Here is a 21,416-nt window from a genome sequence, read left to right on the forward strand (position 1 = left end):
CAGCCGCGATGATATGGAGGGCACCGACTTCCGACGAGAATGCAGGTTATAAGAATCTACCAAACGGCGCAGCAAATGGACACGTCCGCTATGAGCATACAGACGAGCAACTGGACCCCATGACCATGCAACTTGGCTGAAACTGTCTGTCCTTAATTGCTTGTGAACACATATAAGCGCTTCTAGCGGCGAAATTGCTGGCGGCTGCTTTGGCCCATCATGACCATGCTTCACTCGTTGCGTTCACCATATAACAAACATGCATCAATTCTGGACGACAAGCTTCTCAAGATCTTTGACCTCGTTATCGTCACGCCTCAGCTTCACCCTCCAAGCCGGCAGCTCGACCACCTTCTCGTCATGCCAGAACACCACCTCGTTGATCGGCAGACCGGCATAACTCGCCACATCAACATCCGTGTTGCAGAAGTCGTCCCATACTTTTTCCTTCCCAGTTCGTTCTGAGACGATTAACAATCGCCAGATCTCTCCTCCTTGTGTGGTTTCGTTCTTGTAGAGCAGGGTCGGCTGAAGTTGTGCATGCCAGGATTCGCCAGACTTCACGCCAGCAAACGCTGGTAGAAGAGTGTCGAAGACGTCCGTAGAATTCGAGATGAAGGTCTCCAGGGTCAACCCTAGCGACGAATGTGCCGCAAATGTGACAGATGAGTTCAGATGCGGTGGCTCAATGGCAGTGTATGAGCCTGTGTATGCAGACTCCACATCATCCCAAATTGCAGCTTCTGCGGCGCGGACGAGTGGCACGCTGACAGCTTCTTGGATCTGTTCGAGGATAAGGTTGCTTCCACCCACGAGGATGGTGAGACCAAGACCATACTCTGGCATCAGTGATATGCGGGAAAAGTACATTGGCACACCTCCTGCCTTCGTTACAAAGGTCACTGGCCTCATGGTCTCCTCAAGGATCTGGACCGTTCGAAAGATCTCCCAAGGCATTCCGTAGAAGTTCTGCAGATTTGTGCCCCAGCTTGCTGGCATGAACCAATTGACTCCAGTGGCAAGTGCGTTGTAATGAGTCAAGACGTAGCGGCAGTAAGCGCTCATGTCAGTGGAACTGCTGTAAATCCCTCCCGTAGGATTGTGAATCCCCTCATCTACATCCCAGAAGTACCCCCCCACTGGCAAGACAGCATTCTCATCTGAAGGCTTGCTGAGAGTAGTCGATGACATGTTCAAGGGCTTGAAGATTGCTAGATCCATGTACTCCTCATATGGCAAGCCAGTGACGTTCTGCAGAACGAGGCCAAGAAGCTCGAAGGCGACATTACTATAAGTGCTCTTCTGGTTCGGCGCAAATAGTGGTTGTTTCTTCAAGAAGTATTCTAGTAGCTGTGTGCGATTACAGGGTTTATGGTCGTTGTACTCGTAGCAGTCCGGCAGACCTTTTGTATCCACCGGTGGTAGGCCCAGCTTGGTAGGATCAGAGACCTCGCTGAAGATGTCAGCCTGGTCCATCTCGCGGGGTATGCCAGACAGTTGACTGGCTAGGCTGCGAAGAGTGATATCTTTCCATGGTATGGAACCACTGTCAGGAACAGATAGCTCGGGGATATACTGGTTCACAGGGCTGTCTAAGCTGAGATTCCCAGCAGCATGCTGATACAGGATTCCAAGGACAGTAAAGGTCTTGGTCATGGATGCTATGCGGTACTGGCTTTGACCGCTGACATGAGTAGTCCCAGGGCGGGTTTCGTTGTGCTCACGAGCAGTATGGTAATACGTCCATAACGTTTCCGTCTGCGACGTGACTTCGACGGAGAAAGATGTGGTATTGTATCGGCTGTTCGATGCCAAATCCGTAAGAGTAGATTCAATGCTGTCCAAGACAGGATCGAGCGCGTGAGCATTGTCACGCCAGGAGGGAACTGGAAAAGCAGGTGACGAATCGAAGCAGGTTGCAAATGTACCTGAAATAAGACATGAAACTGCGATCAGCTGCTTCATCATGATGGGACTGTATACACGACGTCGTCCAAGTAGCTTTCCAGGTCGTTTGTTTTGTATGCCCGCACTGCGACGCGTATGGATGTATGCCAGCAGGCAACCATTTGGTAGGCTCATGCACCTTCCTGATCGAGCAATGTGGGACATCAACCTCCCCGCTCATGCGGACAGATCTCATACGAACGACAAATAAGTACGGTCAAAAGGTTATTATCACTCGAGCAAGTCTGCAGGCTAAAGTCATTGATGATAGATCGATCACCATCGATATTAGACATTATGCTATTGTTATATATGAATCGTGAAGATTGACACAAGATTGTAATAAAAGCTTCAAGTCAGCCCTTGCCTCGTCCTACGCCCTCTCCTGAGCATTCGCCACCGCTCTGCAAACCCTATACTGTCCTGTCTCATCCTTCCCTCCCCCAGGCTTTCCAGAGTCTTGTCGTCGACAGTATGACACGGCATGCAGGTATCCGCTCTTTGTCGCGGGCCAGCCACTTGCGGGTCCGGGAAACACAGCCATGCAATTGGTGCAATGAGCAATATGAACACTGCGAAAAGATACATGAGGTTTCCGATCGCAGGTGAGTTTAGCGAGGGTAGGTGGCCATGTGCAAAGCTCAACTTTGTGCCCTGCACCGCCACAGCACCAAGCTTGCCGCATGCAGCAGCGATACCATAGCATGTGCATCGGTAGCGTGTCGGGAAGATCTCGGCTGGAATGATGAAGAGTAGCGTGTTTGGTCCATATGCGAACAGAAACTGGATGATAGCGTAGAAAATGATTAGCACAATATGTGCCGGCTTGTGGAAAGTGTGTGGGAACACTACTGCAGTTGCCAGCAGCACCAACCCCAACAAAATGCTCGTCCAGATTAGGGTAAAGCGCCGGTTTATGAACTGTATCTGGTATGTGATAAGACTCGAACCAATGATCGACCAGATGGAGACCGTGACAATGGCCTCGATGGCGTTCCATTTGAGCGCGGAGAATATGGACTCTCCGCAGTACAATTGCCATGAATCCTGATCAGTCGTGGTACAGACGGGGCCATTAGTCCATAGCTTGGAGAGAGTGCCGGGGTTGTTGAAGCCAAGGCCATAGAAGACATACTATACAATGTCAGTCGCAATCTAAAGCTAGCAGGTTGGCATTACAGGATATGACACACATCTAGGAGGAACCAGCAGATGCTAGCGCCAGCCAAGTAGCGCCAGTTTCCACCGATGCTCTGCTGCTCAGAATCTTGATGTTCAAGAAAATAGCGCTTCAGCTCTGCCCTTTGAACTGCGTGAGCTTCACTTCATCTTCGTCAAACTGATCGTCCGCGGCAGCAAGTTGCTCATCTGGGTCATGTATTCCCGTGGTTTGCTGGCGGTCATCTGGCATTGAATTGGCAGCCCTGGCGGCAAGATTCATCTGGTCCTCAGCAGCTACGGAAGATCGGCGCGCCCTGACCAGTGGTTCTTGTCTCAACTCGCCGATTCTCAGCATTTCCGCTTCCGGATCCGATTGCCTGGTGCCGCGACGCTGCGTCCCTCTGCAAGGCCGATCGTGGTTACCAAGCTGCACATCTGTCAGATAGATCGGCAGCTCAGTCGGTGGTGGGATAGTCCCATGCCGTTCTCTTCCCCAAGCCATTCGCTGCCGTCCAAATGCATTGATGGCGCGCGAGTTTGATCTACTGTTGGCAAGGGAGAGGTCACGTATGCCCTTCCTAGTGTTTCTGATAGCTCGCCTAGCATCAATCTCGACGTCGTAGATGTAGCGACCAGATTCAGGTAGCAAAAACCTGAACGAGAACGCAATCAGCGCCGGCAGGGCACCGACTGCCGTGACAATTCGCCAGAGTATGTCGATGCCGATTCGACTTTTGCCGCCCGGGTCGTCACCCGTGCTGTCCAGGCTATACTGGTATTGAAGCCCATTAAGCACTGCGAGGCCAACTCCATATGCGCAAAATTGTCCAAGTGGCTGCATCAAGAAAACAGCACTTAGCATCTTGGCGCGGTGCTGCCGTGAGCTCCATTCGACGGCAATACACGCACTCAAAGGATACTCAGCTCCTGACGCCTGTCAGTGAATGAGACATATTTTATTTGAACCACTTACCTATGCCTATCCCCAATACAAATCGCCAGCACATCAGTAGAGCCTTCACAGACATGGAGTGTGTCCTCCCATCCGGCGAGAAGCCAGGTCCACATATTGCAAGACCCAAGGTACTGGATATGACAATGACTAGCTCGACACCGTAAAGGCGCTGGCGGCCATAGCGATCAGTGTTTTGAAACCTGCAATTCTAAGAGCGAAAGTTTTGCAACCACGACAGGTCAAAACAACGGTTGTACTGAGCCATACATATAAAGCGTTCATCGTAGCCTTCCAGTTATGCAAAGCCGCAGCCTTATCACTCGCAAGTCTCATCTCGAAGCGAGCGGCATATTCTGAAGTGCTGAGTCGGACCACCAGTATTGAAAGGGGCGTACTGCGCAGCCGTGAGATCCACAGTAGCTGTTCGTGCCAACGACCTATTATCGAGTCCAGCCGCCACTGTATGTAGATCGAAACCGGTCTTATGGTCCCGATCGATGAGGCCGCACGGCTGAAGCTCTGAAATTCAGTCGACGGCAGGCGTGGTGGCTGCGCCGCCCTCGTTTCGTGGCATGGTGCGGGCGTCAGACATGCATGCAAAGGCAGGCTGTGTTGGTACCTTGGCCCGCGACGAGCTCTGCTCTGCCGACTTGCCGAGTGATCGCACTCACACGCACTCCAAGATCATAGCCCGTCGGTCTGTAGACATCGCATCCTCATCGACTTTATCTGTCGTCTGGGTCGAGTTCTCGCGGACTTCCCGTTGGTGAAGGCGTTGTTGTAGCTGGTCCAAGGGTCCGTGTGCTTGTTGTTCCGGGACGGGAGTCGGGGACGAAACATCCCGATGGCGGTCGCACCTGGGTTTTCAATCACAGAACTCGTTCAAGTTCTTTACAGATGCAAGGACATATATCGAGCCTTCTGCAGCAAGGACGATAGCGCGGCTGTGCGCCTAACAGTGTTCGGCGAGGAGCTCGATCGTGTGGAAGAGGAGCTACGATTCGATGATCAGATATTCAGCTGGACCGGCCAGCACTATCCAGGGTTGAAGGCCTTCGACTCTAATCTCAAGGCGTATCTGAAATTCCTCGACAACAACTTGTCAATATTCAACAAAGCCTACATTCGCAACCCTGGCGGCGCACTGCGCACGTTGCTGACAGCATTCGACGATGAACTCCCCCAATACAGAGATAGGTTGAGTTACGACCGCCAAGAGTTCTGCAGCTACAAGCTCAGAGTCTTACTCGAGCATTCATTCAGACGATCAGAGCAGCCTGATGCGCCTGCTGGCCATGATGTTTTCCAGAGACCAGCGTCGTCGATGTGCCGACCAGCACAGGCTTTCACCCTACCGCCACCTGACCCAAGCACGGAGCTTGTCTTGATACTCAATTAGTACAAACGTCGTGTCAACTCTCAAGCAGACCATGCTGGCAGTATAGAGTCACTCAACAACCGCTTTTGGTCATGTTATTCTCAAATATGCCAACAGAATGGACTACCCGATGATTTCCCGGTGCCTGTGATACCGCTTGACGATCTGCAGAAGTACTTGGACAGCGCCAGGCAGAGTTATGCTCTGCAGAGTTCTGTTCGTACGTTGCGATCTAGATCGGACGTAGAAGTGCTCCAGTCTCGTTTCTGCCAGGTCAATATCCTGGTAGGGCTGGACGACCCCATTTGCGCAGTTCAGTATCTCATGCTGGGACGGACGTGTCGCTTCGTCAACGCACAGAAGCAGACGCTATTCGAACACTATCTCCGAGACCGCGATCATTGTTTCTCACGTTTCAACGTCGACAGGAAGCCACTGACTCTCGGCTTCCTGGACGGACAACAAATCACCAATTACCCGGCCACTACGCAGCCCGAGTACAAATTCTACGATAAAGGAGCCTACGAGCAGTTCCAAATCGACATAGAACAAAAGGCTTTGCTGCTGGAGTCTCGCATAATCTCCATGAAATCTGAGTCTTTGAAGGAGTCGACTGGAAATGCGATCAACTTTTGTGCTAAACTCTGAAAGAGCAACGATAATACGCCTGAGCCTTGGCTGACTTTCCCAGCTATGTTCCAAAGGTGGATGAAAGTATGGATTGTCCCGTTGCGGTGGTTCAACGACCTTGCCATACCTGCACAGGACTCTAGTAGAGAGATTACTATGCAGTTGGCAACGCCTCCGGACTCTCCGGTACCAGCAGGACAGCGACGAGATAGTCTGAGCCGGAAGACAAGATCAATCAGTCTCTATCCACGGCGCTCTTCTGTCAGCAGTAATAAGAGTGATACTAACAGCCTGGCATCATTCACCTCATCCCAACCGGCCGGATCCTACGCTCCACAAGGTTGGATTGAAAAGGTCGGCTACCTTAAGATTACCTTCGAAACCCCAGAAGGGCGAATAGCATTTGTGGAAAGCTTCCGACAGCTACGCCAGGTACTGAGGCCAAACCATCGAAATACGTGGAGTACTGCCGCATCTTCTACCGTAGGCAGTCCTTATATCCAAGCTTCGGACTGTAGCTTGCAGACATCTGCGTCAACGATTACGACGACTTCGCCTGCTACTAGTCCTTCGTTGACAGGTCACAGCCCGGCACTGTCTATTTCGCGAGTACCCGTCGGCAGCCGTTCGATGGCCCAAGGACCAAGTCCTCGCCCTCCTCGCGATGAGCATGAGGTCCGGAGTCATATGCAGACTCTTGATCTGCGTACAGCGACGGGCTTAGTACCACTTGAGGCGGTCATGGATGAGGACGAGGTCGAGCATATCTAGTCTACTCACGATTGACGACATATCCATCATCGAGCGCAAGATCGGGATATTCGAGTACTGCAATGTGCATTCTCCTGTTTCACAACTCGTTGAGGGTACACAGGAGGACGGAACTCACATTCGTTGGTGCAACCTTGTGGGGATCCGCCTCGTGATAGACGATAGGCTACGGTATATTCTTGACGTAATATTAGATCACTGACTTAATGCACCGATGGTATAGCGGCGATGCACGAGATAATGCCATTGCGGTGGTTAATGTATGCAGCATTGAGTCTCGGCCTTGGCGAATCTTACGGAAGTGCCTACGTTGCAAAACTGCCGTGCTTTCCCTACTTTCACTTTAGAAAGACATGTACCCACCTCTCGAAGAAATGGCATGAGGGAGGGTGTTGTCGATATCGTCAGTAGCGCAACTAAGTTGCATTCTGACGGGGCTACCGCTTCATCCCGACAAAGATCTTTGGCCGAGCTTGGCCATCTTGCGGCCAGAACGGATGTGAGCTGATCAATCCGAAGAGGAAGAACAGCATGGTGATTAGAGCATGGTTCGACACGCGCAAGTAGTCACACAGCGAACTCCTTCGTCCTATTGTTTATGCATGGAGCACCAAGGGACGAACATCCTCATGACTGGAGACAACGACCCAGGGCTCGCGCCACAGATATAGACGAGTGCAGGCGCTGAAACATGCACGCTTGACTTTTCACGACGTACGAAGGATGATTGTCGGGAGCAAGAAGAAGAGGATGCCAGAGTGCGGTAGATTGCAGATTATGAATGACTTCAGGCGGGCCCGCATGCGGTCCCTTCAAGACTCGTCAGTTCTTGGCAATGTTGCTTCCTGTTTGAGGATGCTTTTCTTCTTGCATGATACTGCTGGGTTCCCTGATGGTGTCGGCTAGACGACACTCGGTTGTAAACTATCACCGCTCACGAAATACACCATTCGGCATCGTCAGCGACGCCACGCTGTCCACCGAACCCGAGGCATCTCCCACCGAATAGCTCGCCAGTCGGCCATATGTGAGCTCGAAAGGGACTCGTAGCGTGCCAAAATCATAGAACTCTTCGCCGTCCAATTGCGCATCTACGATTAGCGCCGTCTCGTCCTGGAGAGATCTCTTGTCGATGATGGCGAATAGCTCGAAGTCAATGTCCGCGCCATTGCGCCGCAGCTCCTGCAATAGAGCTGCACATTCCTGGGACGTCTTGTCCTTGAAGGGTGAAGCTGGGTCACTAGAAGTGTTGTGACCGTGCTCGGATTGCTCATTGTACTGTATTGTTAAGCTATCGACAAAGACTAGGAAGATTTGCATGGCGTTTCCGTTTCCGTAATCTTGTGCTCGTTGTAGCAGACGATCTTTGACCTAACAGCACAGCCATTGGTTGATTGTGGGAGTGATGAGCATGACGTACTTTGGACTCACTTCGGCGCTGACGTCTGCAGCACAGCAGATCGGAATGAGACGTCCGCTGTCGTCGTGAGTTAAGCGCTGTGCGGTCATCGTGTGCAGTGGTGATCTGCCAGCAAGGTTTATTTTTCAAACTGCCGTGCCTTCCCCACTTTGTTCCAACGACGAACCCACTTCTCGAAACAGTGACTTGTGGGCCTCTCAGATATATAACTACGTGCTGCTCATACCAGCAGTAACTTGGTCCCTCGTAGAAGATCGGTATGTAAGAGATAGTCGCAAAGGTGTCAGCGTCCAGCTCCGCCGTCACATTGAACTTCTGCTCAACTCCTCGTCCGGAACATGGCGCCTCCGACAGCAGTAATCACTGGTGCATCTTCGGGCATAGGCCTAGCACTGACCAAACACCTATTATCGCTTGGCTGGTGTGTCGCAATGGCTGATATCAACCCACCACAAGAGGATCTTGGAAATAGAACACTCTACGTGAGAACCGACGTAACATCCTGGTCACAGCAAGCATCTCTTTTCGATGAAGCGTATAAGTGGCAAGGTCGTCTGGACTTCTTCGCAGCCAACGCTGGCATCGACGATCGAGACGACATCTTCAATTCGATATCCTCTGACAAACCACCAAAGCAGCCGAACATGATGTGCTTCGATGTCAACCTCGTGGGACAGTATTACGGTATCAAGCTCGCAGCCCATTACATGAGTCTCGACAGCACAGCCGGGAAGGCGAAGCGTGGTGGCAAGATCGTGGTTACTTCATCCGGTGCCGGCATCTATCCAAGTCCCTTTGCGCCGCAGTATGCAGCCTCGAAACATGCTCTTGTCGGGCTGGTGCGATCACTAGCACCTATTTCGGCGCCAGTGGTACAGAACTCCCTGGAGGCCACGTATATCCGTTGATTCTGCTAACATGTCGACAGTAAGTCGACACTCCTCCCATCCCGATTGGCTCCTACTTCGAGACCTTTCCAAGCAGCGCTAGGACCCGCTGTACACAAGACATGGAAACCGAGATAAACGGAGTCACCTGTTGCTATCTCGCTCTTGCCCGAGAGAACGAGCTGACGTGTCCTCCCCAAAATTCTAGGAATATCAGAATCAACGCCATATGCCCAGCACTCGTACGCACCGGCCTCGCGCCTCCAGGACTACTCGAGCAGTTCAAGGATGAGCAGTTAACACCCATGGAGACAATGCTCCGCTGCTTCTCCACTCTAGCAGACTTCGAGAACGTCGGAAAAGCGGACTGGGTGGAGAGCGGCAAGAACGGCGAGACGGTCGAGGGTAATCTCACAGACCTGATCTGGCATCAACCGCCTCAGCCGCCACCTGAGAAGTCCTATCAAGACGAAGAAGGACAGAAGGCGTGGGCGAAAATCTATCATGAGAGAAACAGGAAGTTTGCTGAGGCGGACTGGGAGAGCGAGAAGCAGGTGTAGCTCGGAAATAGACTGGGTACTAGTTTCGCCCCTTACTTGTAAAACCACATCATTCGTGACTACTGACTTGGCGTGAGTATCTGAAAGCAGAATGAGTCGATTTAGCATCAGCGACGTAGGTATGGGCATCTCATAATTCATCCCCTTGGTCATCCTCCTCATCAACGACCTCAAGCCCTTCTCCCCACCGTCCCGCACCAGCCGCCACATCACCACCACCATCCTCCTCATTCTCCTTCCCCAAAGGATACCCCTTAGTCCAAACTGGAATTCCACCAATCCACCCCTCCACTTCCTTCCCCGCCTCCTCCGCCAAGCCAACCAAATACTCCTTCAACCCCGCCGCACACACCAAAATCTCGGTGACATTATAGCCATTCAAGCACCCCCCACGCGGACAATACTGCCGAAAGATCTTCTCATACACATCCGCACCCGCATACCGCGCCAAACCTTCCGCAAGCGCCGCAAGATGCACGTTCGACCATACCAGCATCCGTGCCTTCTCTACATCGGCGGGAGGAGGTCCGATGCGTGGGCAGAAGACAGCCTCGCGCGTGAATGGCGCGCCGTCTTGATCGTACTCGACCCGCGGCTCTGGCATACGTAGATGTTGGCGTTTCTGTCTTGGCACGATGCCGCCTTCTGCACAGAGACGTTCAATATGAAGTTGCTTCCATTTGCGCCGGGCGGTTTTGACGCGTTCTTCTTGTCTGGCTTCTACCGCTGCTCGTTGGGCGGCTAGTGCGCGGTCTTCTGCGGCGCGTTGGCTCCGGATTAGAGTAATTTCTTCTCGCTCGCGACGGACGAGTTGTAGTGTGAGTGCTTTGTCGATGGGCTTGAGTTTCGCGACTATACTGTCGACGGGTTGGACGATGCTGAGGTGGGTGCCTGGACGAGCTTTGAAGTCTTTTGCGCCGATGCCTAGGTTGATGGTCATTCTGATAAAGTTCCTGATGTCTCTGAGGCGTTCGAGGGTAAGTGATTCGCGAGAACCGGCATCTGCTTTCTCGTAGTCCTTGACCATGCGCCATAGAAGTTTTACGAGCTGCGGGAAGAGGTTGGCATATATGTTTTTGCAACGCACTTCGTTCTCAAGATCCGGTGCTTCGCCATGCACAGTAGTGTACAGTGCACGGACTTGATCTGAGAGATCATCAACGTTGACCTCTGCTTCAGGTTGCGTCAAGTCGTCCTCCAAATACTCGTCGCACAAATCGAAAACGGCCTTCACAGCATGATCTCTGAGTTTGATCGTTCGTGCAGGCTGAGGTTCGCCCTCTCTTACCCACACTCCTATCTCGGCGACAGCGTTGCGAACAATCTTGAGTGCACGCCACATGCCATAGAGACGACGGCCAGGGGCTTGCGCACCTTTTGCTTCGGGTTCGTCTCCCTCTCCGTATCTCATTGATGCACTGCCACTGGCGGTGTCCGCAAGTGTCTGCTTCTGTCGCTTAGCAGAGGTATTCGCAGCAGATGCACTGCCCTGGCTTTGAACCCATTCCCGCTTTCGCTTCTGTGGACTCTTTTCCGGGCTTGAGGCAGCAAGATCATTGGCCGTCGTACTACGACCAAACAGCTCGCTAGGTCGCGCCTTGTCTATCACTACCCTAGGTGCGGACCTGACCTTTCGCACGGTGGTCGGAGCAAGCAAGTCGTTGTCATCATCATCTTCGTCCTCGCCTCCAGCATCGGCATCACCTTCATCATCCGCTACGACGCCTTCGCCCTGCTCTCCAAGGGACAGAAGTGAAGCATCTTCTGCCTCTTTCCTCGCAGCTTCGCTGTCGCGTGCCTTTCGAGGGCGGCCTGGCTTTTCAATACTGCGAGGATCAGGTGGACGACTGCTTGCTTTGTCCTCGGCTTCCTGTTTGCGTGTTTCAGCCCGCTCGTCAAGCTTTTGCTTCCTGGCACGCCTTGCCTCACGCTCTTGTCTATTCTCCTCGGCGATACGTGCTGCACGTGATGTGGAAGCACTCTCTCCATCTTCGTCTGCAGCGGTCGAAAGGCGCGACCCAGCGCTTGTTCTATTCTTCTTTGGTCGCAAGGTGGTCACATCAAGCTGCGAAGCTGTCGCAGGCTTTCGAGGTGATCGCCGTGGTTGTGGCTTTGCTGTAGGGTTGTCTTCTATCTCGTGTGCTATCCCGTCAATCTGATTGTGCATCGAATCTTGCAGGTGTTGCATTTGCTGCGCATACTCCTCAGCCTCCCCGTCCAGCTCCTCTGCCTCCTGCACTACCGCTTCTGCAGGCGTCCAGCTGGCCTCAGCCTGCCTCCGTGAGCGTCTTGGACTGCTCAGACCCTCATCTGCGTCTCTCTCCGCACCAAACACGGTCGCGTCCACCTGCCTCTGCGTTGCTTCGTAAGACTCTTCGCGTGTAGGCACGCGTGCAGCCTTCACGGCAGCCTGCTTCTGTTTCTTGGTAGGTGAAAACTCCCTCAAACTCTTCAGATCCTTCCGTGGGAGGCGTAGAGTGGCTCTAAGCGGTGACGGGTTGAAGTCATATTCATCTGGTCGGACCTGCTTCTCTCCGCCTATGCGTCTTTGTGCTGTCGCTGCCTGTGTCGTACTACGCCTGGAACCCAAAGGGTTGAAAGGTGCCGAAGGTCTCTTCAGCTTGCCCGTACTCTTTCGCGGTGATCGCTGGGCCTGGTGCTCAATCGTGACGGCCTGCGCCGATTGATCTGTCTCCTCACGCGACTGATTCGCGCCCATGGTCGCTCTCGTGCTCGACCTCCGGATCTCTACTCGTGCACTTGGGCGTGGCACATCTTTCTCTGGTGAAGACGGGTCCGGGAGATCGCTTGCTAGGTGCTGTATTTGCGGACTATGCACCATTGTGTCATCCACCTCATCTTCCTCTGAGCTCTCTGAGTAGTCATCGGCATGACGCGCCGGTGTCTTTGGCGTCTTGACTGCCGATTTCTTCGCCATATTCGCTTGAAGTTAACGATCGAGATGTCTTTCTTTTCGTGGTCCTGCGACTCTGGTGAAGCTTCACGATATCATCGAAGAGATCGCGTGCCGTTGCTCTGGTTACGCACGCGCTAGTATCGTGAATGGGTCTGTGCGAGCACTTTAACAGAAGAAGGCACATGTTAAGAAGCCCTCTTCTCTTTCACGACATATATATCTGGAACCGACGATGACATGACAAAATGACGACCAGTGCACAAGCCCCGAAAGCAATGCGCCTGGAGCTTCTGCCGCCAAGTACAGCACATACCTTCACGACACCATCGAAAAGAATTAACGACGGCAACGACCTTTCTTTCTTCTTGTCATCTACCGCATATCGCGATCTGACAGTATGGATCCTACAACTCAACCGCTCCATGTTCCCAATTTCTAAGGATGGGAAGGACGAAATATGCAGTCTTCTCTCGCCACCATCATCCTCTTCCAGCATCACAAGCGTTCAATCAATATTAAAAGCTCTGACGAATCTACTGGAGAAAGCACCACCAAGTACAGGGCCACGAAGATTCGGCAACGTAGCCTTCCGCGACTGGTTCAACCTTGTCGAGCAAGATATCGAATCTCTCGTCAGTACACACCTGTCCAGTATCTTCCAAATATATGTCAGCGACGACCACGAACGGTCAAACGAGCTGGTCAACGAATTACGATCCTACCTAATAGGCTCCTTCGGTAGCCCACAGCGCCTCGACTACGGTACTGGCCACGAATTATCCTTCCTTGCCTTCTTGGGCTGTCTCTGGAAACTCGACTTCTTCCAGGATGGCGAAGAAAGGACAATAGTATCAAGTCTCATCCAGCCATACCTTATCCTCATACGCAGACTAATCCTAACATACACCCTCGAGCCCGCCGGTTCCCATGGCGTCTGGGGACTAGACGACCACAGCTTCGCCCCTTACATCTTCGGCTCTGCACAACTAGGGCCAGCCATCGACCCAGAAGATTGGAGCAAACCAGTACCGACAGAAGGCTCCCACCACTCTGCCCCTTCACCCGCTTCTGTCACCAAGAAAGACGTCGTCAGGGACTATGAGGGGAGTAACATGTACTTCTCCGCCATCCAATTCATCTACGACGTCAAGAAAGGTCCCTTTTGGGAACACTCACCTGTATTATACGATATCAGCGGCTTGAAGGACGGGTGGGGAAAGATCAACAAGGGCATGTTGAAAATGTATGCGGCGGAGGTATTGGGCAAATTCCCGGTAGTGCAGCATTTCCCCTTCGGTAGTCTTTTTAAGTGGGAGGCGGATCCAGATGCGGTTGCGCAGACTGGGAGCGTACATGCGCAACAGCAGCCAGTGTCGAAGGATGTGCCTATACCTCCACCTGGTGGTAGTGGAGGTGTTGGTGTTGGTGTGGGGACTGCTGCGCCATGGGCGAAGTCGAGTGGAGGTAGTACGCAGGCATTCGCGACGTCATTGATGCCTGCTAGTACTGGCATACCTTCTACCAGAGCACCGTGGGCTGGAAGTGCGGGCGCGACAACATCGATGTCTCCACCAGGGGGCGTGAGGAGGTCTGCTGCTACTACTCTGGGACGAAATCCGGAAATACCCAGACCACTTGAGCGGCCTAGATGATATAAGGTCTGTCTTCCTCGATCTTTACATTCAGCAAGTGAGCCTTATGCCACGTCGGTTCTCATGTCGATGTCATTGTTGGCGATGCATATACTCTACACGCGAGGCCGTTGCTTCGGTAGTTCATCTGCGTGTCAAACGGCCGCTGCCGCTGCAGCCAAGAATAGCATCATCTTTAAGCTTCATTAATGTACCGAATGCCCCACCGCCCATGTCTACAACGTTCCAGCTATAACAGACGGTGTTGACGTACCCGCAATGTAACAGACGTTGAGCGTAGCGTTATCGAAAGCCCTGTCCAGACGCAATTGCGTTTCAACACGACCTGTTCGGTCTGTACTAGGACTTTTGCGCAGTCATGCGCGGCGCCTGCCGCAGCTGATGCTTGCATCCTTCACCTCTTGTCTGCTCAGCTCAGGCACACCTCATTTCGGTGCATGCACTCTTTCGTTCTGGGAAGCCGCTTGTCGTGCTTGTGCCATCGTCAAACGTATCGATAGCGTCTGCATGGCCTACCGGGAGCAAGGGCTCGCTGCCTTGACTGGGTGAAACGTACTTGACGGAGGATCACCCACCTGCACATTCCATTATTGTACCGTAGGCTACCTACTGCGGCTTCTTATTACCTTGGCGATTACGGTGCTTTCGTGCTGGTCTGTTACTGCTACTACTATACGCCCTTACGTCCGGCGAGCCCGAATCTCACCCAGCGTCTGTGGAGCTGAAACAATTGGACTGACAGATGGGTGAGGGACTGTGATTGGAGTACGCGCGATCGAGTGTATCTTTGCGACAAAGGTGCGGCAAGCCGAGGGACGTCCTCGAATACTGGACTGGACCAAAGACATCTCTGGACGAACTATTGGAGAGGGCGGGGATTTGGTACGGATCTCGAGCTTAATGCGCCCTCAGTGTCTGGGTTGAACCGTTGGAGCGCCTGTCTGGAATGATTTGACAGGTAGGTTCAATATTGTGGTCGCCTTACCTCATCCCTACCGTACCCTACCCTCACCTCCAATTTAGCTACGTTATTTATACATATACGCACCACTACCACCATCCCATGGTTTGGGTAGACCGGTGGCGTGACAGCATTGCTGCTCTTTCTCTTTTCCCACCACACCATCATCATCATGCGATTCACCGAAGATATCAATTATCCTCCTCCTCCCTATATGTACTCCTGCACGATCGAGGCGGATGCTAAGGTTTGGCAGAAGAAGGACGGCGGTATGGAGTCGATTAAGAAGGCCTTCCGGTCGATGTTTGGGCGGAAGAAGCGAGAGCAGATGGAATCGAGGATGTCGACGACAACGACCAAGGTGAAGAGTCCGAGGAGTCAAGCCACCGAGTCGGCAAGGGCAGATCCGCTACCGCCCACGCATCCGCTTGTTAGTCGACGGGAGGCCGAGAAGAGGTTATCATCTGTTCCGCAGGGTCGGAGAGACTTAGGGGTAACTGGGTACCGCGCTTCTGTACCAGCAGCAGCAGCTTCAGATACATTGGCTATTGCGCAGGAGAACATACATCCAGCTATCAGAAACTCGCCTCCAAGGATGGAAGGGAATTTCGTAGGGTCAGCGATCACAAGCGATAGAAGAGAATCACGAGCTCCTGCTCCTCCGCCCAAGGACGAGGGTGTCGCGGAGGCTGTGATAGCTGCGCCACCAGAGGCAGCAGCAGCAGCTGCTGCTGCTGCTCCAGCAGGTCAGTGGATCTATTTGGTCGAGTTAGTCCCGTGTCGCTAACAGACTGGACAGTGAGTGAAGCACAACCAGTACACATAGAGTCAACTGGTGAACCGGAAGTAGAGCCACAGAGCAAGGCCGAAGAACCCCCAACATCAATGGAACCCGTCGAGCCATTGAACATCGTGAAGACAGCCAATCCTGCTGCAGTCGCAGACACAGATCCAGCCGAGCAGACGACAACCATCGAGCCCTCGAAAGAAAACGTCAAGCCGAATGGTACACCAGCACTAGCCCTCTACTCGGACGATAAGATGTTGGTGGATGAAGAGCACCCGCCACCAGCTATCAAGCCCATCAAAGCTGCGCCCGGCATGAGCGCGACATCTGGACCGCTGGAGGACTTTCCTGAGGGTGAATTCCGTTGAAATGTATTTGGATTTTCGAAAAGCAAAGTGCTAAGATTCATGATGTATTGTTATCGACGGTCCGAGTCGATGTTGGGTATCACAGCCGCATAGAGGCTGGGGCTGGTATAGCAGCCTATAGGATCAATCGATTCCAAATAGACGGAGCCTGAGTATATGGCCTCGTAGAAGTTCACAGGAACTAGGGTCGAGAGGGATCGTGTCTTGAGCATCACGGGGCATGGGTATGGCGAGCATGGAGATAGATTATACCCATTTGGTTTGGCTTGGAATCGCGTTTGAATGTCGGTGGGCACAATGCATATTGCAGAAATACACAGAGCATCACCTTGTCTCTGCACATATCATGTGAACGATCTTGCAACTCTTACATCTTGAATTGTGAAGATCATCGAGCCGCATGTATGCAAGATCTAGCCCCACATCTCCCGCTGTCGGAGCGATGGCGCGATCGGGCTGGGAAAAAGTTGAAGATCCTCTCGCGGTGGCGGCTTTGTGGTTTTTCTCAATACTGCTTTTGACCACAACGAGTTTTAGCATCTACAAGACCGAAGATGCACCTCCAAACCTCCGAGGGCTCAGGCCCGCAAGTCACGCCCTTTGGCGTCGACACCGAAATCTCGTACAAGCCGAAGTCGACTGCCCTCCCCTTTGGCCAGGACATTGCACTCTCGGAAGTCTCTGGGCCTACTTACTTGACTGCCCAGACACTCGTCCAGCAAGTCGCCTACGCTCTGTCCGACAAGCTATTTTCTTACTCACCTGAAACGTTCGACCTCGATATTGCGGCCAAGTCATGGCAGTGGGCTGGCGAGAAAAATGCTCACGGCGAGGTGACGGGTGTGCAGGCAATGCAGACTCGTCTCGGTGCCGGAAATATCGCATTGGGATATATGTTTTCACCGGACTTCGATCTGAGCAAACGCAATGTCCCGCAGAGCATCATTGCGAGCTCGGCTAGTCTTCAGCATCTTCGTCCGGCATTGGATCAGCTGAGTCTGCTGTACGATGTCGCGAACCCTACTGCTTTGCAAATCGCCGCTGTGGACTATGCGGCTGCTACCAAGAGTGGCCTCGTGACAGATTACTGCAATCCTTTCGCATTAGCCGAGGAATTGGGCATGGGTATGGTTGGGAGCAGGAGTGCGTTTGAGGTGCAGCATATGAGTTTGTTGTCCACACTCATGGCCAGCGTGGTGCCGAGTATGCATGTCTATGATGGTATCACTGTTGGCAGAGAGACTACGAGAGTGGTGGATGTGCTCAATGTGGCTGGGTTGAAGAGAACGTATGATGCTGTCTTGGATGTTATCAAGGAGGATCTGGTATCGAAGAGGCTGACGGCTGAGGGCAAGTTGTCTAAGCTGATGATGGCCTTCAACGCCGAGTTGGGCACGGAGTACAAGTGCTTTGAATATCACGGCCACGCCAACCCAACTGCGGTCATGGTGGTCTTCGGCACGGTCGAGGCCAGCTTGTCCGCTCAGGTCGCCGACGCACTGGCACAGCAGGGCGTGGCCGTCGGAGTCATCAATGTCCGAGTCTATCGGCCGTTTGCAGAGGAAGAGTTTCTGGAAGCACTCGCACCATCCATTCAGCAGATTACTGTCCTTGGTCAGGTCAAGGATCAAGCTGGTGTAACGGACAGCAGTATCACCAGCAGCCTTTACGCTGATGTGGTCGCTGCTGTATCGTTCCAAAGCTTGTCTGGAAGTGGCAAGGAGCCAAACGTGTACGACATCAAGTACGCACGCGAGACGGTCTGGACTGTGGCTAAGATGGAGGCACTTCTTCGCCAGCTGGGCAGCAAGCAAGGCGAGAGCGCTGAGCAATTCCCGGCGCTGCAGCTTACGGGCTCAGAGACGAAGCAATACAGCTTCTGGGACGTCGACGCCAATCAGAGCGCCACCGCACCACTTATGTTAGCTGAGCTGCTCTCGAACAACAGCTCCTTGAATGTCACTGCGCGCAGTGGACGCGATAATCTTGTACAAGGAGGCGTCGTCCGCACAGACCTAAGATGCTCGCCAAAGAGCATTGAGTCTGCTTACAGTGTCAAGGAAGCCGACGTGGCTGTGATCGCAGAGCAGAAGTTGTTGAAGGACTATTCTGTGCTAGCTGGCTTGAAGGAGGGTGGCACTCTGCTTCTCGTATCGCCTAACTGGAAGGAAGAGGATGTTGAGAAGAATCTCACTACACCAGCCAGGAAGGCTATCGCTTCGCGGAAGATCAACTTGTTTGTCCTCGACCCAGCTGCAAGCGCTAAGACTACTGAGCAGCCCGAGTTGCAGAGCTATCTTCTACAGCTCGCTTTCTTGAAGATTGCTCAGCCAAGCGTATACGAGACTGGGTTGAAGAAGTTGCAGGCTAGTGGCGATGATCTCGACACACTTGCGAAAGATCTTGATGCGGCATTGAAGAACGTTGAGATTCCAGAGAGCTGGCTCACGCTTGAGCCCGAGGAGAATGTGCCAATCGCACAATCCGACGACCTCAACTACAACAGCTTCTCCGACTTTCAGCTCGACGAGCTTGAGGCACCAACGTTCCTGCGCAAGTGGTCCACAGCAGCGAAGGGTCTTGCTTTCAAGGAGGCCTACGGGACCGCTACAGCTCTCCGCCCAGATCTAGGAATCAAGACGGCTGTCGTCACAGTCATGGAACATCGCCGACTCACGTCACCAGACTATGACCGCAACATCTTCCACATCGAGTTCGACCTTGGCACTACAGGTCTCAAGTACGAGATCGGTGAGGCTTTGGGCATCCATGCTGAGAACGACAAGGAAGAAGTTGAGGAGTTCATCAAGTGGTATGGTCTTGACGCTGGCGAGATCGTGGAAGTTCCCACGCGTGATGATACCTCCATCCTGGAGAACCGAACGGTATACCAAGCCCTAATGCAGAACGTCGACATCTTCGGTCGACCACCAAAGCGTTTCTACGAAGCACTCTCCGATTTCGCGAGCGATGAGAGGGAGAAGCAGAATCTACTTTTACTCGGTACAGGTGGCAACCAGGAATCTGTCGTGGAGTTCAAGCGCCGCGCCGAAGTCGACACCGTCACCTTCGCTGACATCTTACTCGAATACCCCTCCGCCCACCCTTCCTTCCACGACATTGTCCGCATCGTTAACCCAATGAAACGTCGCGAGTACTCTGTCGCATCTTCGCAGAAGGTGACGCCGAACAGCATCTCCCTCCTTATCGTCACAGTCAACTGGGTCGATCCCAAGGGACGCGATCGCTTTGGTCAAGCTACACGATACCTCGACACCCTACCCCTCGGCGCCAAAGTCACAGTCTCTATCAAGCCATCGGTCATGAAATTGCCGCCTAAGACTACAGCGCCAATCATCATGGCTGGTCTCGGAACAGGTCTTGCACCCTTCCGCGCTTTTGTGCAGGAACGGGCGTGGCAGAAGGAGCAGGGGATGCCTATCGGCGATGTATTCCTGTACATGGGCTCCCGTCATCAGAAGGAAGAATATCTCTACGGTGAAGAATGGGAGGCGTATCGAGACGCCGGCATCATCACCCTTCTTGGTCGCGCTTTCTCGCGTGATCAGCCGCAGAAGATATACATCCAAGATCGCATGCGGGAGACGTTGACGGAGATCCGGAGGGCTTATTTGAAGGAGGAGGGGGCGTTTTATCTCTGTGGCCCTACGTGGCCGGTGCCGGATGTTACCAATGTGCTTGAGGAGGCTGTTGTGGTGGAGTCGTTGGCGGAGGGGAAGAAGAAGGATGGGCAGAAGGAGATTGAGAGGTTCAAGGAGGAGGGGAGGTATGTGCTTGAGGTTTATTAGATGGTGGTTGCGTTTGAGGAACGAGGGATTTAGACTTTGCTTGTATATATGCCATATAGTGCTTGTCTTCAGCATTTGGCCATGTTATCGTGACATCTTTTGCACCTTCGTTTCATGGGCTTTCATAGTCTGACTTGTGAGAGGTGTATGGTTCTGTCGTCAGTGTTTGCAATTGACTCTCGGGCACGCCTCGGTTTGGTCGACGAGCGATGACGTTCATTGTTTCTCCAGGTTCACCTTGCATCAACACTTCTACAGAAACCGCCCTTCAGCACTCTGGATTGAGCAAACATCAGCCAAACATGTCGTCTTTCCTCCGCCGCCAGCTTGTAGCCGCCAGACCTCACACTGTCAGCAGACACGTCGTTACAAGAAGACAATTCGCCGTCTCAAGCCAGCAATCAGCTCGCAAAGATGGGCAGGACAAGGACTCCTTGAACCCTCAGCCAAACGAGTATTCGAAGAGTGGATCAGACGATGCGGCTGCATTAGGAGACACAGCCTTCGACCCGAGCAACACATCTCCGGAGGGTCAACACGAGGCTAGTAAACAGCAGAGTGGCGGTGCTAGTGGGCAGGGTGCTGGTGTATGTATCGCCTCCATTAACACCACATTCCTGGATGGATCGATTAAAGAGAGGGTCATGATAAAGAAGGCGAATATTCCGTGGCCAAGATACTGAACTGACATGTTTTATTTTGATTGTAGGGCGATCCACTAGAAGTCTCACCAGCGAACAAAGAGATCTCGGGCCATCGACCACAGGGTCAGAAGGAACATGAGGGGAGTTCGTCGCAGTCGGGACAGGGTCCTAGTTCGAGAGAGAGGACGAGTGGGGGTGGTGGGGGGCCGAAGGCGGGTGGAGGGAAGTATGGCGGTGGGAGTGCGAATTAGAAGTATTAGCCATATTTGTAAGATGGAGCACGAGTGGCTCAGGGGGGGTTTGTACATAATGCTGGTAACGAAAGATGTGATCACACCATACAGACACTAGCTGGACGGTGCTCACGAGTTGACTGGATACGTTCAAAAGCCTTCGAACATCTACCAGAATACAGCAAGCTGAATGCATCTGAGCTACCCTTCGATCGGCGTGAGCACGACTCCCATAACGCCAGCTCATCCCAGTCTCGTTTCAGGCTTGGGTCTATTGAGCCACTTGACGGCCTTCCCAGAGTATCATATCGCATGCTGAAAACAAAAGAGATACGA

The 21,416-nt window shown here is 52.9% G+C and overlaps 9 protein-coding genes across 9 annotated transcripts; 5 read left to right on the plus strand and 4 right to left on the minus strand.

The window, feature by feature from the left end:
• Positions 1-264: 264 nt before the first annotated feature.
• Positions 265-1,965, minus strand: LTS14_008763 (uncharacterized protein; the record flags this gene model as incomplete). The annotated part of the gene is made up of 2 exons (XM_064841449.1): positions 265-1,886; positions 1,929-1,965. 2 exons carry the CDS (start codon positions 1,963-1,965, stop codon positions 265-267), a joined length of 1,659 nt encoding a protein of 552 aa, XP_064690940.1.
• Positions 1,966-3,238: 1,273 nt separating this feature from the next.
• Positions 3,239-4,136, minus strand: LTS14_008764 (uncharacterized protein; the record flags this gene model as incomplete). The annotated part of the gene is made up of 2 exons (XM_064841450.1): positions 3,239-4,035; positions 4,082-4,136. The coding sequence occupies 2 exons, from the start codon at positions 4,134-4,136 to the stop codon at positions 3,239-3,241; spliced, it is 852 nt and encodes a 283-aa protein (XP_064690941.1).
• Positions 4,137-4,907: 771 nt separating this feature from the next.
• Positions 4,908-6,089, plus strand: LTS14_008765 (uncharacterized protein; the record flags this gene model as incomplete). The annotated part of the gene is made up of 2 exons (XM_064841451.1): positions 4,908-5,461; positions 5,504-6,089. 2 exons carry the CDS (start codon positions 4,908-4,910, stop codon positions 6,087-6,089), a joined length of 1,140 nt encoding a protein of 379 aa, XP_064690942.1.
• Positions 6,090-7,769: 1,680 nt separating this feature from the next.
• LTS14_008766 (uncharacterized protein) lies at positions 7,770-8,351 on the minus strand (the record flags this gene model as incomplete). Its single annotated transcript, XM_064841452.1, has 2 exons — positions 7,770-8,213; positions 8,274-8,351. 2 exons carry the CDS (start codon positions 8,349-8,351, stop codon positions 7,770-7,772), a joined length of 522 nt encoding a protein of 173 aa, XP_064690943.1.
• A 249-nt stretch (positions 8,352-8,600) lies between these two features.
• Positions 8,601-9,709, plus strand: LTS14_008767 (uncharacterized protein; the record flags this gene model as incomplete). The annotated part of the gene is made up of 2 exons (XM_064841453.1): positions 8,601-9,157; positions 9,247-9,709. The coding sequence occupies 2 exons, from the start codon at positions 8,601-8,603 to the stop codon at positions 9,707-9,709; spliced, it is 1,020 nt and encodes a 339-aa protein (XP_064690944.1).
• Positions 9,710-9,839: 130 nt separating this feature from the next.
• Positions 9,840-12,647, minus strand: LTS14_008768 (uncharacterized protein; the record flags this gene model as incomplete). Its single annotated transcript, XM_064841454.1, has 1 exon — positions 9,840-12,647. The coding sequence occupies one exon, from the start codon at positions 12,645-12,647 to the stop codon at positions 9,840-9,842; it is 2,808 nt and encodes a 935-aa protein (XP_064690945.1).
• Positions 12,648-12,871: 224 nt separating this feature from the next.
• RRD1 (Serine/threonine-protein phosphatase 2A activator 1) lies at positions 12,872-14,278 on the plus strand (the record flags this gene model as incomplete). Its single annotated transcript, XM_064841455.1, has 1 exon — positions 12,872-14,278. The coding sequence occupies one exon, from the start codon at positions 12,872-12,874 to the stop codon at positions 14,276-14,278; it is 1,407 nt and encodes a 468-aa protein (XP_064690946.1).
• A 1,133-nt stretch (positions 14,279-15,411) lies between these two features.
• Positions 15,412-16,394, plus strand: LTS14_008770 (uncharacterized protein; the record flags this gene model as incomplete). Its single annotated transcript, XM_064841456.1, has 2 exons — positions 15,412-15,985; positions 16,039-16,394. The coding sequence occupies 2 exons, from the start codon at positions 15,412-15,414 to the stop codon at positions 16,392-16,394; spliced, it is 930 nt and encodes a 309-aa protein (XP_064690947.1).
• A 554-nt stretch (positions 16,395-16,948) lies between these two features.
• On the plus strand, positions 16,949-21,098 carry MET10 (sulfite reductase [NADPH] flavoprotein component; the record flags this gene model as incomplete). Its single annotated transcript, XM_064841457.1, has 3 exons — positions 16,949-20,181; positions 20,562-20,790; positions 20,913-21,098. The coding sequence occupies 3 exons, from the start codon at positions 16,949-16,951 to the stop codon at positions 21,096-21,098; spliced, it is 3,648 nt and encodes a 1,215-aa protein (XP_064690948.1).
• Between the last annotated feature and the right edge of the window lie 318 nt (positions 21,099-21,416).

This window comes from Recurvomyces mirabilis (genome assembly GCF_035927965.1).
Source record: "Recurvomyces mirabilis strain CCFEE 5264 chromosome Unknown scaffold_27, whole genome shotgun sequence".
NCBI lineage: Eukaryota > Fungi > Ascomycota > Dothideomycetes > Mycosphaerellales > Teratosphaeriaceae > Recurvomyces > Recurvomyces mirabilis.